This window comes from Panthera tigris, chromosome D1 (assembly GCF_018350195.1).
Source record: "Panthera tigris isolate Pti1 chromosome D1, P.tigris_Pti1_mat1.1, whole genome shotgun sequence".
NCBI lineage: Eukaryota > Metazoa > Chordata > Mammalia > Carnivora > Felidae > Panthera > Panthera tigris.
Genome location: NC_056669.1, coordinates 15,139,099 through 15,157,687, shown reverse-complemented (window position 1 = coordinate 15,157,687; position 18,589 = coordinate 15,139,099). Strand labels below are relative to the sequence as shown.

At 47.1% G+C, this 18,589-nt stretch overlaps 2 protein-coding genes across 2 annotated transcripts in view; one reads left to right on the top strand and one right to left on the bottom strand.

Moving 5' to 3' along the window:
* The window catches only part of DSCAML1 (DS cell adhesion molecule like 1), a 347,848-nt gene extending 343,227 nt beyond the window's left edge, over positions 1-4,621 (top strand). Inside the window, exons 30-33 of the mRNA XM_042958957.1 lie at positions 211-363; positions 989-1,183; positions 1,810-2,121; positions 3,604-4,621. Of these exons, the coding sequence (XP_042814891.1) occupies positions 211-363; positions 989-1,183; positions 1,810-2,121; positions 3,604-4,079 (1,136 nt within the window). The 3' untranslated portion in view covers positions 4,080-4,621. The remainder of the gene's footprint in view (positions 1-210; positions 364-988; positions 1,184-1,809; positions 2,122-3,603) is intronic.
* Positions 4,622-14,225: 9,604 nt separating this feature from the next.
* The window catches only part of CEP164 (centrosomal protein 164), a 92,184-nt gene continuing 87,820 nt past the window's right edge, over positions 14,226-18,589 (bottom strand). The window contains exons 35-36 of the transcript XR_006208204.1: positions 16,167-16,255; positions 14,226-16,067 (exon numbers count right to left, since the gene is read on the bottom strand). The gene's annotated coding sequence lies outside the window, so the exon portion shown is untranslated. The remainder of the gene's footprint in view (positions 16,068-16,166; positions 16,256-18,589) is intronic.

The following is an 18,589-nucleotide window of genomic DNA, read 5'->3' as shown; positions in this document are numbered from 1 at the left end:
CCCTCCCAGCAGTGCCCAGAGCTCTAGCAGCAGCCCCACCAACAACTCAGCAACCTCAGAACTCACTGAAGCTTCTCTCAAGGGCTAAGTTTCCTCCTCTGGCCGAAAGAATTATTCTGTCCTTTCTGGGTCTCAACGTGGGATAAAGACAAAAAGACATTTGCAACGTCCAAAGAGAAGGACTCCTACTCATTGTCCTTCTTCCCCCAGGAGATGACAAAGCCACCATTCCTGTGACGGATGCTGAGTTCAGCCAAGCTGTCAACCCGCAGAGTTTCTGCACTGGTGTCTCCTTGCACCACCCAGCCCTCATCCAGAGCACGGGACCCCTCATCGACATGTCTGACATCCGGCCAGGCACCAGTATGCCTTATCCCCAGGGAGACAGACCTCTTCCCACACAGGGTGTCTTGGGCACAGCATGGGGCATGGGCAATAAAAAAAAAAAAAAAAAAGGTGGGAGAGGAACAGCATGGAAGAATGCAAAGAGCATTGGAGTTAGAGTCTACAGACCTTGACTGAAGACTTACTTAGCTGTGACCTTGGGTATATTGCTAACTTTGTCTCTCTGGGCCTCCGTTGCCTTACCTAGACATTTGAGGGTTGGGTGTTCTTGCTCTCCAAGGGCCTTCTGCCTCTAGCGCTGCAGCTCTGGACATCAGGATAGAACACATCAAGGGCTATAGGGAATGAGTGCACAGGAGGCAGCAGGAGAGGAGGCGACATTCTTCCCCCCGCGGGAGGAAAAGATGGGGTGGGTGGGGAGGACCAGGATGCCACCCACTGCCCCCCACACCTCACCACCGTAGCTCCGTTCCTCCGGGGCCAGCTATGTGGTTGGGAAAGGCAGCATGCTCAGCCTCCCCACGGGAGCTTCTGTGGCTGCTTATGCCTCTTCCCTGGCTCTGCACTGCCCTTCTGGTAAGTGCCAGCTGCCCAGGCCTCAGTGCCCTCAGCGGACGTGCTAGCCATCGCTTCCTGTTTGCAGATCCAGTGTCCAGGAAGAACGTCAAGTCAGCCCACAGCACCCGGAACCGGTACTCAAGCCAGTGGACGCTGACCAAGTGCCAGGCCTCCACGCCTGCCCGCACCCTCACCTCTGACTGGCGCACCGTGGGATCCCAGCATGGTGTCACTGTCACTGAGAGTGACAGCTACAGTGCCAGCCTCTCCCAGGACACAGGTGAGCCCAGGGCCCTGCCCGCGTCTTGCTCTCTGTTCTTCACTTCCCCTACCTTCCAGCTCCCCCTTCCGTTTTCCCAGCCTCTACCCACCAGCTCATGGGGGCCAAGACACGAGTCCGCTTCATTGCCAGCTGGCCACTGACTTACTGTGTGGCTGGCGCAAAAACACTTGACCTCGCTGAGCTCTGCTTAGTCAAGGATTTCACTTTGCTATCCCAGAAGATGTCAGAGAAAATGGTATGTGTGATGTTTGTTGGAGAAAGAGCGGAGTGTTCCAGGGGGTGGGTGCTTATTTTCAAGAATGGAAGACATTCTGCCCTTTATTCACCGAAGACCCCACTTCGGCCACCACTGCCACCTTCCCAGGGGGCGATCAGGGTCCTCAGAGATGACCACTGGGGTCAAGGGTAGGGGCACTGCTCAGTCTGGTCTCGTTTTTGTTTTTATTTTTTAATGTTTATTTTTGAGAGAGAGAGAGAGAGAGAGACAGAGCGCGAGCAGGGGAGGGGCAGAGAGAGGGAGACACAGAACCCAGAGTGAGCTCTGGTCTCATTGGTAAATGAGACCCTTCTCCCCATGACCCGCCCCCCATTTCTTCTCACCTCCACGCTCTCCGTCTCCCCAGACAAAGGACGGAACAGCATGGTGTCCACCGAGAGTGCCTCGTCCACGTACGAAGAGCTGGCTCGGGCCTACGAGCACGCCAAGCTGGAAGAGCAGCTTCAGCACGCCAAGTTCGAGATCACCGAGTGCTTCATCTCCGACAGCTCCTCCGACCAGATGACCACAGGCACCAACGAGAACGCGGACAGCATGACGTCCATGAGCACGCCCTCAGAGCCCGGCATTTGCCGCTTTACCGCCTCCCCGCCCAAGCCCCAGGATGCCGACCGAGGCAAGAACGTGGCTGTGCCCATCCCGCACCGGGCCAACAAGAGTGAGTGCTCGGCCCCCCGCCCCTGCTGGGTCCCCTGCCCTGCCACCACGTGGGGCCGGCCCGCCTGGGCAGGGCTCCTTGGCGGCGTGGGCAGCGCAAAGCAAGTACTCGGGAGAGTCCAGGTCAGGGTCCCTATCCTGGCTCAGCCGCTTAATACCTCCGTGGCCTTGGGAAGTCACTGAGCCTCTCTGGCCTTCCTTTTCTCGTTTGTAAAATGCAAGTGACAGCATACACTCTGCGTTGTCGTAGCGGACACCGGAAGTTCTGGATGTGCCCGACGCAGGGCAGGTTCTCAGGACGTAGTGATCCTCCCCTTACCCCGAGGCTGTGCCAGCGTGGGGACACGGCTGCCCAACGGCCGTGGGTCTCAGTGCCTTTCAGATCAATCCAGACGCGAAGGAACAATCCTGGTAGCTCAGCCCATGGTGGCCAAACCTCAATAGTGGACAGTGACCTAGCCTGACTGGGAACTGTCTGACCCAGGGGCCTGGCCAGAGCATACGCCCTTCGGGGTTGGTGGGACAGCCGTAGGATAACCGGAGGGGGGTCCATCAACGGGCACTGGACCTCACTATACTGTGCAAATCATGCACAGTCTGGTCTGCTCGCTACTGGCCTTGCTCAGTGGCCATGCTGATCGGGGCCCTCGGGACCATCTAGAGAAGAGCCCAGGGTAACGAAGTACAAAGGCTTTGGAGATTCGCAGCCCTGAATGACACCCCTACCCCTTCTAGCTGGGAGAATCGGGGCAGATCACTTAACCTCTCTGAACCTCAGTTTCCTCATTTGCAAAATGTGGGCAGGTATTAACCTATATCCAGGGGGCTACAGGGACTAAATGAGATCATGTAAGGAAAGTTCCTGGCACAGTCACAGGACAGAGGCACATTTACAGGTGAGGATGCTTATTGAGCCAAGGGATCAGGGTGCAGGGGTCCCGGAAGCGTGTCATACGGAGGTGGTTTGAGAAATCAGGAAGATCCCACCTGTGAGAAAGGAGAGGGGCGAGGACACGTAGCTGACTTCAGACCTCTGGACGGCAGCCGTGGGAAAGGTGGAGGTGTGGGGGCGCTTGCTGTGTGGCAGAATATGTGGCGGAAGGCAGAATCAGGCTCAGCGTGGGGAGTCGTGGTTTTCAGAAATGAGCTCTCCCCCAGCTGAAGCTGAGCAGCGTATATCGGCCATTTAGCAACAAGTATCAATTTATTGAGCAACTACTACATGTGCTAGCCACGGTAACTGAAGCACTTTCCGTATTTGATCTCATTCACTACTGACGGTAATCCTATAGGGAAGTGCGATTGTCCACATCTCACCGATAAGGAAACCGAGGCTCAGAGAGGCCAAGTAACTGACGATTGCCTGGCTTGTGGAGGGACTCCCAGGTCAGATCGGGGGAAAGACTGGGGGGTAGGGGGTGGCACGAGCAAGCTGGCTCCCAGAGGCCTCTGCCTCCAACCTTTTCTGGCTCTGTGATTTCAGGTGACTACTGTAACCTGCCCCTGTATGCCAAGTCGGAGGCCTTCTTTCGAAAGGCAGATGGGCGCGAGCCCTGTCCCGTGGTCCCACCCCGAGAGGCTTCCATCCGGAACCTGGCTCGAACCTACCACACCCAGGCTCGCCACCTGACCTTGGACCCTGCCAGCAAGCCCTTGGGCCTCCCGCACCCAGGGGCCCCTGCTGCCGCCTCCACAGCCACTTTACCTCAGAGGACCCTGGCCATGCCAGCACCCCCAGCCGGCACGGCCCCCCCAGCTCCCGGCCCCACCCCTGCCGAGCCCCCCGCGGCCCCCAGTGCCGCCCCTCCGGCCCCCAGCACCGAGCCTCCGCGGGCCGGGGGCCCACACACCAAAATGGGGGGCTCCAGGGACTCACTTCTCGAGATGAGCACATCGGGGGTAGGGAGATCCCAGAAGCAGGGGGCAGGGGCCTACTCGAAATCCTATACCCTGGTGTAGGGGCACGGTGAGAAAAGCGGCCCCACGCTCGGACCTGTCTGCACCTCCAGCCCTCACACACCAACTTGGCTGTCTTCCTGCATTATTTATATTAAACTGACAGACAGAAACCAACCGACAACGAAAAGAAAACCCCCCGAGTCATGAACGCTTGTACATAGAACTCTTTTGTACAAATGAAACTATTTTCTTCTTCTCCATGAAGCCAGGGCACAAAGAATTTAACAGTACAAATCAACCCCTCCAACCCCACAAAATATGCGTGGAGAGATCTATATACATATATAGGGAGATGGGAACGTGTCGACAAGCTATGTATCTATATATTTCTCTCCCCTTATTTTGAGACAGAGGCACAAAGACTCAGCAATTTTTCCCTCCTACTCACTCAACCCTCCTTTCAATCTAGGCGGTTTTGACAAAGACCAAACTCCCAACTCAGAGACACTGCATGCGATTTTACTGTTCCAAGAAAACCAGGACTTGCTTCAATTTGCAGATGCTTATGTGTTAATACCTTTTTCTATGAAAAAAAACCCAGCGCCGTGTGCAATAAAGGTTATGTTTCTACGTGGTAGCTTTTTTCCCATCTGGCAAGGGCCAGTGGGGAGGGGGGGGAGAAAGGAAAGGCCCCCATGCCTAGCTGGCTATCTCTCATGGGGAGGCTGTGAGAAGCGCGGGTTTTAGCTCAGCAGGTTAAACTTTTTAAAAGGCTTTTAATTAGCCCGGGTGCATTCTTGAGCACCTGTTCTGTTCTCAGATCTGGGCCGGCCCCTAAAGGGGGCCAGCGGTGTGGCTTTGAGCAGCTCCTAAACCCCTCCGGGCCAGTTTCCTTATCTATAAAATGAGGCAACCTTGCTGAGAGCTTGGGGAGCTTGGAATGGGGGGTGGGGAGGCTAAGTGCTGGCTTCTCTCCTCCAGGAGAACATGACCGTGCCCAGGGAAGTAAAGCTAGGCAAACCACAAGTGCTCACTTAAGTCGTATAAGAGGTGCCTATAAACTGGGAGGGGGAGGAAGAGATTCTATGTATCCTGGGGGTTGGGACAGAGCCGGAAGTTCTAGGCTGTTAAGGCAAAGTGAGGCCAAGGAGAAGGAGTGAGGCCATCAGAGTTTGGAGAGGTGAAAGGGGCTCATGGAGGAGGGAAATGGAGCTCCACCAAAGAGGATGGGCCAGCAGGCATGCCGGGGACCTTGCCTGGTTTTGGAGGAGTTGGCATCAGGTTGCCAGGTGGAAGGGAACGTGGGCACAGGCAGATGCGCCAGGGTCCTTATCTGCTGAAAGGACGTGTGGGCGGGGCCTCCAAGGACGTTCAGGTTTGAGTAGGCCGAGGAGACGGAAAGACCGCAGGTGGCCATTTCCCTCCTCCCTCCAGCACCTCCAGGAACCCCTGGGTGAAAAGACAGTGCACCTAAGAAGCACATAGGGGGTTCAGTGCCCCCAAGTGAAGGCTGAGCTCTGGATCGGGAATCTGGAAGGAAGGTGAGTCTCTGAGACCTGCCGTACCCCCGGAAGCTGAGAGGAGGGACTGGGAAGGGGCCCAGAGGGCTGGAGAAGAACCGAGGGCTTTGTGCAGGATGCAGGTGAGCTGTCCCTGCCCGTCTGGGCCACAGCAAGACCCTGCCTGGGATGCATGACCTTTAATGGAAGCCCTTTCCAAAAAGCGACTCCTTCCTCAAACACTCCGTGAGCACCCAGGGAGTGTGGGATACAGAGGAGCTGTCCCTGTGAGTGTCCCCGGTACAAGGTAAGGGGGTAGGCACCATGACGGGGGGGGGGGGGGGGGGGGGGGAACGGCCTTGTTCTCCGTGGTGACTCCTAGGCCCAGGGGAAACTCCATTTCAGCCCCCACGCCGAGGACCCAACCAAGAGAACCAGCCAACAGCAATAATGAGAATAATGCGAAGGGCCTGCATTCCAGACACCGGCTGATAGCCCAGCTTCACTCCTTCAGTAGCCAGGCAGGACGCCTCCCGTGGCTGCGTGCGCCATCTGCAGGTCACCTCCCGAACTGCAAGCACAGTGATCCAGCCTGGGAGTTCTAGATGGGGGCTGAGAGCCCCCATTCTGCGCCCCGCCCCCACCTGCGCTGGACACTGGGGAAACACGAACCGGACCCAACCCGGACCAGCATGAGGGAATGAACAAATCTAGAGTAGAATAGAGGCACCTGCTTAAGGTTGCAGAGGGAAACCCTGTCGTGACCGTACATTACCGAGCTCTCCACCATGTGCCAGGTATTGGGCAGAACGCTTTCCTCGTGTCGGACCATGTGACCTCAATGCAGTTTTGGGAGGCAGGTGTCACAGTCTCCGTCTGACTGGTGACAAGCTGGGGTGTGGGGACTTAAGTAACTCATCCAAGGTCAGAGGGGCAGGAAAAGGTGCACTTAGATCCGAGGCCCAGGGTGTCTGATTCCTTAACCATAGAGCCACACTGCCCGGGGTTGTGCTCACTCAGAGGCTGAGCTGCAGTTCTGTCCCCAGGACGTTGCAGGCGGGGCGTCTGCCAGGACCAGGGAGACCAGCTGGACTGACTGTCCGGAAGGCGGTCAGTGTGGAGCCGTGAGTGACTGACTCCGAGAGGTGAGCCAACATGCCGGGGCTGGATGGAACGGGGAGCCTGATGTACCTCATTCTGTCGCGAGGCGGTGATAGGGAGGGAGGGACGGACTGAGCTCTGGGGGCCGCGGTGGGCCAGGCAGGATGAGACGGATTTGGAGAGGCAACAGAGCATCAAAGGTGAACGAGCCAGTTTCACTTGTGGTCAAGCTAGCTCTGGATCCTTAACTCTCAAACACAAGGGGCAGAAATTCAAACTTGTGCAGAGTTGTGCAGAATCCACAGTGTTGTGTGCTGATCATCTCTGGCCTCGGTATGTCCTTTAGGTAAACTGCAGACCCACCTGTCTGAACTGTCCCCGGAAGCGAGTTCCAAAGTCAGCCAAACCCCCAGTTAGTTACCACGAAACTGTCTGGAGTCATCATCCCACACACTTCCTTGCTCCTTTCCAGACCTCCACTCTGTCCACCACAGATGAGGCCACTGTCTGTCTCTAGAGCACCGGTAGTCAAAGCACAGGCCACAGACACGCAGCATCAGCATCGCCCAGGACCTTGCTAGAAAGGGACGTTCTTAGGCCTCACTCCAGACCCACTGGATCAGAATCTGTAGTTTAACAGACTCCCCAGAGGACTCACGTGCACCCTAGAGCATTGGAAGGATTCAGAGAGACCTCTCTCCTGCTCTCTCCTGGCAACAATCAGAGAGAGCTAGAGTAGTGGGGCTCAAACCTAGTTAAGCATCAGATTCACCTGAAGAGCTTGTTCAATCCCAGCTGAATCACAATTTGTGGGCCTGGACTCCAGGCATTTGTATTTGTGTGTGTGTGTGTGTGTGTGTGTGTGTGTGTGTGTGTGTATGATAAGAGAGCCACAGGGAAATTTACCATTTTAACCATTTTTAAGTTGACAGTTCAGTGGCGTTAAGAACATTCACTTTGTGCCACCATCGCCACTATCCATTTCCAGAACTTTGCCAGGTCTGCAAACAAAAACTCTATATTCATTAAACGCCCACACTCCCTTCCTCCCAGCCCTGGCAACCACCATTCTACTTTCTGTCTCTGTTAAGTTGACTACTCCATGATCACTCATAGGGTCTTTGTCCTTTCTATTGGCTTCTTTCACTTAGTATGTTTGCAAGTATAATCCATGTTGTAGCCCGTATGAGAATTTTGTTCCTTTTTAAGGCTGAATGGTATTCCATTATAGGTATGTATAGACCACATTTTTAATCCCATTGCTTTAAAAAAAATTGTTTAATGTTTATGTATTCTTTCTTGAGAGTGAGAGAGACAGAGCTTGAGTGGGATAGGGGTGGGGTAGGGGGCAGAGAGGGAGACACAGAATCCGAAGCAGGCTCCAGGCTCTGAGCTGTCAGCACAGAGCCCGACGTGGGGCTCAGACTCAGGAACCGTGAGATCATGACCCGAGCCGAAGTCTGATGTTTAGCCAACCAAGCCACCCAGGTGCCCCTTAATCCCATTATTGATGGACCCTTGAGTTGTTTCCTTCGGCTATTATGAATACTAATGCATAAACATCAGTACGTAAGTTCCCGTTTGAATCCCTGTTTTCAAGTCTTTGGATATATAGCTAGCAGTGCAATTTCTAAATCAAATGATAATTCTATGTTTAACATTTTTATGAAGAAAAATATTTTCATTGAGGTATAATTGACATATAACATTATACTGGTTTCAGGTGTACGATGTAATGATTTGGTATTTGTATACATTGCAATACGATCCCCACAATAAGTCTAGTTAATATCCTTCACGGTACATAGTTACAAGTGTTTGTTCTTCTAGTGAAAACTTTTAAGATTTACTCTCTCAGCAACTTTCAAATATGCCACAAAGTAGTTTTAGCTATAGTCCCCATGCATATTGCATCCCTGTTAACTATAACTGGTAGTTGTTTTTTTTTTTTCCTTTTGATCCCCTTCAGCCATTTCACCTACCCCAGACCACACCCCTGTCAACCTGTCAACCGCCAGTCTGTTCTCTGTATCTATGAGCTTGGGTTTTTTTTTTTGGTTAGAGTCCACATAGAAGTGAGGCCGTACAGTTTTTGTCTTGGACCAAGTTGGTTTAGCACACAATGCCGTCGAGATCTATCCAGGTTGTCACAAATGGCAAGATTTCACTCTGTTTTATGGCTGAGTAGTATTCCGTTGTATTCCAGTAGAATCCCATTGTGAATTGTACCACATCTTTATCCACTCATCCATCAGTGGACGCTTAGTTGTTTCCATATCTTGGCTGTTGTAAATAATGCTACAACGAACATAAAGGCACATATAGCTTTCCAAATTAATGTCTTGGTCTTCTTTGAATAGATACCCAGAAGCAGAATTGCTAGATCACGTGGTAGTTCTATTTTTAACTTTTTGAGGAGCCTCCGTACTCTTTTCCCGAGTGGCCGCACAAATTTATATTCCCGCCAACAGTGCATAAGGGTTCCCTTTTCTCCAAATGCTTGCCAACACCTGTTTATCTTGTCTTTTTGGTAGCCATTCTGACAGGTGTGAGTTGATATCTCACTGTAGTTTTGATTTGTATTTCTCTGATGATGAGTGATGCTGAGCATCTTTTCATGTGTCTGTTGGCCATTTGTATACCTACTTTGGAAAAATGTCTATTCAGGTCCTCTGCCCATTTTTTATTGGATTTTTTTTTTTTTTTTGCTATTGAGTTGTATGTGTTCTTCATGTATTTTGAATATTAGCCCCTTATCAGATACATACTTGGCAAATATTTTCTCCTTTTCAGCACGTTGCCTCTTCATTTTGTTGACAATTTCTTTGCCTGTGCAAAAGCTTTTTAGTTTGGTGTAATCCCACTTATTTTTGTGTTTGGAGTCAGATCTAAAAACTCCTCACCAAGACCAACATCAAGAAGCTTACCCCCTTTGTTTCATTCTAGGAGTTTTGTGGTTGTAGGTCTTATGTTCAAGTCTATCCATTTTGAGTTAACATTTGTGCAAGGTGTAAGATAGTGGTCTAGTTTCATTCTTTTGCATGTGGCTGTCTAGTTTTCCCAACATTTTTTGAAAAGACTGCCTTGTCCCCATTTTATATTTATGTCTCCTTTGTTGTGAGTTAATTGACCATATATGTGTGGGTTTATTTCTCGATTCTCTGTTCTGTCCCATTGATCTGTGTGTCTGTTTTTATGCCAATACCATACCCTTTGGATGACTATAGCTTTGTAATATAGTTTGGAATCAGGGAGCATAATGCCTCTAGCTTTGTTCTTTCTCAAGATTGCTTTGGCTATTCCAGATCATTTGTAGTTCAATTCCAATATTAGGATTCTTTGTTCTGTTTCTGTGAAAATGCCATTGGAATTTTGATTAGGATTACAATGAATCTATAGACGGCTCTGAGCAATAGGGACAGTTTAACAATATTAATTCTTGCAATCTATGAGTATGGAATACCTTGCTATTTATTTGTGTCCTTGTCAATTTCTTTCATCGTTGTTATAGTTTTCAGTGTACAGGTCTTTGATTTCCTTAGTTGAATTTATTCCTAGGTATTTTATTCTCTCTGATGTGGTTTTAAATGGGATTGCTTTCTTAATTTCTCTTTCTAGTATTAGTGTATAGAAACACAAAACATTTTCATATGTTGATTTTGTATTTTATCAAATTCACTGATTAGTTCTAACAATCTTATGGTAGAGTCTAGGGTTTTCTGTATATAATAACCAACCATCTGCCAAAGTGACAGTTTCACTTCTTCCATTACAATTTGGATGTCTTTTATTAGTTTTATTTTTTTGTTTTATTCCTATATAATAAACAGTGTTATATTAGTTTCAGATGTACAAGATAGTCATTCAACAATTCTATACCTTCCTCATTGCTCATCACAGCCACCAATTTGTTCTCTATAGTTGAGTCTGTTTTTTGGTTTGTCTCTTTTTTTTTTTTCTTTGTTCTTTGGGTTTTTTTTTTTTTCTTAAATTCCCAAGATGAATAAAATCATGGTATTTGTCTTTCTCTGACTGGCTTGTTTCACTTAGCATTATACTCTCTAGATTCATCCATGTCATTGCACAAGGCAGGATTTCATTCTTTTATATGGCTGAGTAATAGTCCATTCTATGTGTGTGAGTATGTGTGTGTGAGTGTGTATACTTCATTCATCCATCAGTGGACACTGTGTTTCTTCCATAATTTGGCGATTGTAAATAATGCTGCAATAGACATAAGCATGTATATCTCTTTTTAAATTAGTGTTTTCACCAATGAAATTACTGATCATATGATAATTCTATTTTTAACTTTTTGAGGAACCTCCATACTGTTTTCCACAGTGGCTGCACCAGTTTGCATTTCTAACAATAGTACACCAGAGTTCCTTTTTTCCACATCCTTGCCAATGTCTCTTGTTTTTTATTTTAGCCATTCTGACAGGGGTGAAGTGATATCCCCTTGTGGTTTTCATTTGTATTTCCCTGATGATGAGTGATGTTGAGCATCTTTTCATGTGTCTGTTGGCCATGTGCAAGTCCTCTTTGGAGAAATGTCTGTTCATGTCTTCTGCCCATTTTTAAATGGACTATTTGGGGTTTTGGTGTTGAGTTGTATAAGTTATTTATATATTTTGGATACTAACCTTTTATCATATGTGTCATTTGCAAATATCTTCTCCCATTCAGTAGGTTGTCTTTTAGTTCTGTTGATGGTTTCCTTTGCTGTGCAGAAGCTTCTTATTTTGATGGAGTCCCAATAGATTATTTTTGCTTTTCTTTCCCTTACCACAGGAGATAAATGTCAAAAAATGTTGCTATGGCCAATGTGAGAAAAATTACTGCCTGTGCTTGCTTATAGGAATTTTATGGTTTCAGGTCTCATGTTTAGGCCTTTAATCCATTTTGAGTTTGTTTTGTGTGTGGTGTAAGAAAGTGGTCCAGTTTCATTCTTTTGCATGTGGCTGTCCAGTTTCCCCAGCACCATTTATTAAAAAGACTGTCTTTTTCCCACTGTATATTCTTGCCACCTTGGTCGCAGATTAATTGACCATATAATCGTGGGTTTATTTCTGGGCTCTATTCTATTCCATTGATCTATGTGTCTTTTTTTGTGCAGGTACCATTCTGTTTTGATTACAACAGCTTTGTAGTATATCTTGATTTGTGGGATTATGACCCTCCAGTTTTGTTCTTTCAAGATTGCTTTGACTATTCAGGGTCTTTTTTGGTTCCATACAAAAGCTTTTATTTCTTCCCTAATTGCTCTGGCTAGGACTTCCAATACTATGTTGAGTAAAAGTGACAAGAGTGGACATCTTTGTCTTATTCCTGATCTTAGAGAAAAGGCTTCTGGGTTTTCATCATTGAGGATGATGTTAGATATGGGCTTGGCATAAAAAGCCTTTATTATATTGAGGTAAGTTCCTTCTATACCCACGTGGTTGAAATCTTTTTTCATAAATGGATTTTGATTTTTGTCAGATGTTTTTTTTTTTTTTTTTGCATCTGCTGAGATCATCATATGACTTTTAGCCTCTTGTTAATGTGCTGTAACACACTGGCTTTGTGAAAATATTGAACTATCGTTGCATCCTTGAAATAAATTGCACTTGACCATGGTATATGCTCCTTTTAACATATTGTTGAGGCGCCTGGGTGGCTCAGTCAGCTAAGTGTCCAACTTCAGCTCAGGTCATGATATCACAGCTCTTGAGTTCAAGCCCTGTATCAGGCACTGTGCCAATAGCTCAGAGCCTGGGGCCTGCTTCAGATTCTGTGTCTCCCTCTCTCTTTCTGCCCCTCTCCCTCTTTCTGTCTCTGTCTCTCTCTCTGTCTCTCTGTCTCTCTCTCAAATAAATACACATTAAAAAAAATTTAAAAAGAGTTAATGTATTGTTGAATTGGGTTTGCTAACATTTTGTTGAGGATTTTAGCATCTATGTTCATCAGTGATGTTAGTCTGTAATGTTCTTTTGTGGTGTCTTTGTTGGGTTTTGGAATCAGGGTAATGCTAGCCTTGTAAAATGAGTTTGGGGGTGTTTCTATTTTTTGGAACTGTTTGAAAAGGATTGGTATTCATTCTTCAAATATTTGGTAGAATTCACCAGAGAAGCCATCTGGTCCTGGACTATTGTTTTGCAGGGGAGGGTGGGGAGGAGGTTTTTGATTACTGATTAAATCTCCTTACTGAAAACCAGTCTATTCATATTTTCTTTTTCTTCATGATTTAGTCTTAGAAAGTTGTATGTTTCTAAGACTTTATCCATTTCTTACTGGTTGTTTAATTTGTAGATATAATTGCTCATAGCAGTCTGTTATGATCCTTTGCATTTCTTTGGTATCAGTGCCTCCTTTTTCATTTCTGATTTTATTTTTTGAGCCATCTTTTTTTTCTGGATGAGCCTAGTTCAAAGTATGTCAATTACATCTTCTCAAAGAGCCAGTTCTTAGTTTGACTGATCTTTTCTGTTGTCTTTATTTCATTTATTTTTCACTCCAACATTTGTTATTTTCTTCCTTCTACTAACTGGGCTTCATTTGTTCTTATTTCTTTAGTTCCTTGAGTGTAAAGTTAGGATGTTTGAGGTTTTTCTTGTTTCTTAAGGTAGGCATGTATCACTGTGAACTTGAGATAGGCATGTATCATTATGATCTGCATCCCATAAATTTTAGTATGTTGTATTTCCATTTTCATTTGTCTTGATTTTTTTAAATTTACTTACCAATTGTTTAATCTCCACATATTTGTGATTCTCTTCGTGAAACTGATTTCTAGTTTCATATCATTGTGGTTGGAAAAGCTGCTTGATATGACTTCAGTCTTAAACTTATTAAGACTTGTTTTGTGGCCTAACATATGATCTATCCTGTAGAATATTCCATGTGCACTTGAGAAGAATGCTTATTCTGCTGCTTTTAGATGGAATGTTCTGTTTATACCTGTTAAGCTCTTCCTGTCTAATATGTTGTTTAAGGTGGATGTTTCCTTATTGATTTTCTGTCTGGATGATCTATCCATTGATGTGAGGTATTAAAGTCCCCCACTATTACTGTATTGCTGTCTATTTCTTTCAGGTCTGTTAATATTTGCTTTACGTATTTAGGTGCAACTATGTTTGGTGCATAAATATGCTAGTACAAAGGTTAAAAGACAAATGTAGCAAAAATAACTGTAGCTGCAAAAATTAGTTAAAGGATACACAAGATAAAAATGTAAAATATGGGGGCACCTGGCTAACTCAGTCGGTAGAACATGCAACTCTTGAACTCTGGGTCATGAGTTCAAGCCCCATATTGGGCATGGAGCCTACTTTTAAAAAATGTAAAATGTGACATCAAAAACATAAAATGTGGGTGGGGATAGAGTAAAAATGTATAGAACGCATTCAAACTTATCAATTTAAAATAGTTATAAACATAGGTTGTTATATGTAAGCCTTATGGTAACAATAAAACCAAAAACTTACAGCAGATACACAGAAGACAACTGGAATAAAATCTAAGCATACAACTAAAGAAGTCATCGAACCGCAAAGGAAGAGCGCAAAAGAAGTAGAAAGGAGCAGAGAAGAACTACAGCAAAGCCAGAAAACAATGAACAAAATGACTTTAAGTACATACGTATTAATAATTGCTTTTGATGTAAGTGGACTAAATTCTCCAAAAGACAGAGCAGCTAAGTAGATGAAACAAACGAAACAAACAAACAACCACGAGACAAGACCCATTTATATGCCTCCCAAAAGTGACTCACTTCAGATGTCAGGGCACACACAGACGAGAAGTGAAGGGATGAATAAAGATGTTCCATGCAAATGAAAACCAAAAGAAAGCTGGGATAGCTATACTTATACCAGACAAAACAGACTTTAACACAGACTATAATGAGGCAAGGGCATTACATAATGATAAAAGGGTCAATCCAACAGAAGGATATAACTTAGGTTTAACTTTCTGAGGGACTACCAAAGTGTTTTCTACTAGGCATCTGTATTTTTAACAAGCAAAATGCTACTGAAGCCTTTGTTCACCCACCAGATAGCTGAAGCTCTGCCTGTGACCTGCCATTGAGCTAAGCACTGGGGATGCAAAGGATGTCCTTGAGCTCAAGGGGCTCATTACCTGGTGTGTGTGCAAATTGGCAGAGCCTGAGGAGGGAGGTCCGTGGTAAAGGGATATGTCAGGGATGGCTAGCTGTCTGCCAGTGCCTCATGCTCCCCCTCCACAGTGCAATTGTTCCCAGGAAGCGTCTGCCCTGACAATGACTACAGTTCCTAGCTCCTTGACTTGTAGATAGGGCCCTAAGACCAAGTTCCCACTTGGAATGTGGTAGAAGTGAGGCATGCTACTTTCAGGCCTGGCTTACAAAATCTCCTTGACCACCCTCCTCTCTAACTGCCTGTCCGTGCCCAAGGTGAGTTTGGAAGTCACTGACCAAAGATGTCAGTGCTTCTGTTAGCCTGGGTTCTTGTACATCTGTGCAGATCAGAGGCCCCTCTACCCCACTGATGTCAACTGCATTTTACCTGAGCAAGAAATAAGCGTGTAATGAATTAGACAACTGAGATTTGGAAGTTTGTCTTAACAGCTAGCATCATCTTGCCTTATGTAGGAGATGAGGGGGAAACTGGCTCCCCATGGAAATCCTCCCTCCATCACCTAGGTCCAGGGTAAACCTCCCACCCATGCCACCTTCCCTTCCCCCGTATCTGTATAAGCAAAAGGTTGGGGAACAGCAGCTGATGAGTTCACAAAGGGGGAGGACAGTTGTGTGAACAGGACAGAAGGCTAGGAGGACCAATCAGGGCTCTGTCCTTCCTCCTAGAATTCACTTCTTCTGGGCAGTGGAAGCAATGCTCTTAGGCAGAAGGGGGAACAGCTGCTGGCTGTGTGTTCATTACGCTAGAGGTTGTCCACATTTGGTTGTAGTGTCTACAAGAATCAGAGAATCCCAGGAGTCAAAGCCTTCAGGGTCCCCTAGTCCAGGCTCCCATCCTGATTTTGAATCCTTTCTGCAGTGAGCAAGGGTTGCCCGTCCTTCACATCTATACCCCCTGATGGACAACTCCTCAATTCCCAAGCCAGCATACTTCACCCTTGGACATCTCTGCTGGCAAAGCCTCCCCGACACTAAGCTTAGTCTGCCCCTCTCACCCAAAAGCCTGGTACCACCCTTCCATGGGGTCCCCACAGAACAGGCCTTATTCCTCCTCAGCATGGCAGCTGTCCACATGTGGTGCTTGAGCGTTGTTCATAGCTAGCTAATAAGCTCCCCCAATGGAATAGAATGGTCCCATTCCTTCCCAGTCACACCCAGGACTATGCCTGATTCTATCATGTGTTAGACTCGTGAAGGGTAAAGAGGGGGAGAAATGGACAGGGAGTAGACGGTCAGTGGACACTGAGTTTTCATGAACTGTTGGCTCTCTCGGCTTGCTGTCCCAGGCTACAAGAAAACAGTACAACAGAATACAGTCAGAAGTGCTGCTTTACTGACACTTTATGGTAAGCACTCTGTTAATCACTTAACAAAAGATTCTCGTACCTTTACAACGATCCTGTAAGAAAGTGTGACTCCTGTGGACACGAAAATCCATGTGGTTCAATCTCAGACCAGCGGTGCCGACCAAAGAACTGGCCAGAAAACAAAAGAAAAGTTTTATTTTTATTTTTAAAGTTTACTTATTTTGAGAGAGAGAGAGAGAGAGCACATGCAAGGGAGGAAGGGGCTGAGGGAGGGGGAGACAGAGAATCCCAAGCAGGCTCCACACTGTCAGCGTAGAGCCCCACATGGGGCTCGATCCCACGAACCATGAGATGGTGACCTGAGCCAAAATCAAGTCAGACACTCAATGGACAGTGCCCCCAAGGAAAAAAATTTTAACTAACTCATTATCTGCTTTGGTTTTGTGACCCTGAAGGGGATCCAAATGAACAGTTGAGAGTAATGCCCATTGATACCTTTGCAATATTGTGATATAATAAGAATTGTATATTTGGTCTTTGTCTTCAGTTGCAGGCACAGAGCTCCTAAAACCTTTGATGTTTCCTGAGTGATAGGTGTGAGAGGAGCATCTCTTGTTGTTGATAATAAACCCCTTTCAACCACTCCTGAATTTATGCTTAAGGGAATAACTCTCAGTCACTAGATAGCTTTAGGATAAGGACTGGTTTTCAAAGAAACCAACCCCATGATCAGAGGGTTGGAACTTTGAACACAACCCCTCATACACAGGGAAGAGAGAGGGGCTGGAGATTGAGTAAATCACTAAGGAACAATGACCTAATCAGTTATGCCTGAGTAGTGCAACCACCGTAAAAACCCTAAACAACAGGGTTCAGAGAGCTTCCAGGTTGGTAAGTCCATCTGTGTGCCGAGAGGGGGGAGCATCTCAAGTCCACAGGAACAGAAGTTCCTGTGCTCAGAACCCTTCCAGACCTAACCCTGTGTAACTCTTCATCTGGTGTTCATTTTTACCCTTCATTATTATGGTGTGTCATAAATGACATTGTAGAGTGTTTTCCCTGAGTTCCATGAACCATTCTAGCAAGTTTTCTAGCCCGAAGAGGAAACCCCTAATTTGTAGTTGGTTAATCAGAAGTGCAGGAGCCCTGGGAGTTGCATCTGAAGTGGGGGGCAGTCTTGTGGCACTGAGCTCTTAACCTGTGAGGTCTGCTAACTCCAGGGAGTTAGTGTCAGAATTGAATTGAACCTTTGGGCACCCAGTTAGAGAACCGGTTGTTGGTGTGGGAAAACCCCACATATTTGGTATCAGAAATGGAAGTAGAAAGAGACAGAAACCCTGCGTTTCTAACCCAAGTCCTCGCATGCTGCAAAACTCACTATCAAGTCCTTGGGCTCCATTGCTCTCTGTGCTCCCCATGCTCCCCTTTCTCCTGACTTTGCATTACGAAACAGCAAAGGCCAGGTCCGGGGGCACCAGGGGAGGTGGGAGAAATGGAAAGCAAGGCAGGAACCCTCTTTGGTTGTGCGTGGGAAGGGGCTAAGGGTAGAAAACAAACCTTGTTCATAATTTTTGCCCTTAAGAGGTGTCTCCGTGTTACTAGCTAAGAAAAAAGTCAACAGATTTGGTTTGTTGCACAAAGTCACTCAGCAATAGACACAGCCAGGACTTGAATTCCAAAGCCAGAATTCACCGAGCCTCTTGGGACCCCTTACGGAATCCCAAGTGACACCCGTAAGGTAACATTTGTTCCACACTTACTACTCAGCAGGAATTGTGCTAAGCCCGGTGAGGGGAGAGCAGCGAATGGGGAATCAAAGCTCACTGCTCCTGTTCCAACTCCATAACTCTGGCAAAGTAGCTTTACCCTCATGGGCCTCAATTTTGTTTTCTGTGAAATAGGGTGCCACCAGGTTGGTGAGACTGGAAGGCCATAATGTGGGTAAAGATGCTTCTAACTGTAAAGTGAGGATTGATTGGCAAGATGAAGGTCCTCCTATCAGGGGCCAGATCCCAGGGAAGCCAAAATCTGCTCAGTCAGGTTTGCTGTGCCCAAAGGAGCAAGGGGATATGAAGGTCATTTGCTGCCCTAGAGAACCTACTGAAAGTCACCATGAGGACCTTACAGCATCTGCTGTCCAGAAGGGAAGCTCAAAGGTAGGGGGGGGGATATCCGCAAACCCACTACCATCGGTTGCAACCAAAAGCTGGCACTTGGCCCCTGACTCCAAACAGGAGTCACCGAAGCAGAGGGGACAACATGTGGTTAAGCACCATCCTGCCCCCACCATGTTAATGCCCTGACTGTCCTCCGGGAAGACTCAGCGGTGTGGCGAGCTGTGCCTGAAGCCCTCCTGCTGCTGTTGGTCGTGGTCTTTGTCTCTAGTTTGACCTTTCCCCCGGTTGTTGGATGGAGGTAGATGGCACGGTTCTGGGCCATTGTGTTCACAGCTGCCTGGAATGGCCACACCTGCCCTGCCACTTCCTCTTCAACATGGGGCAA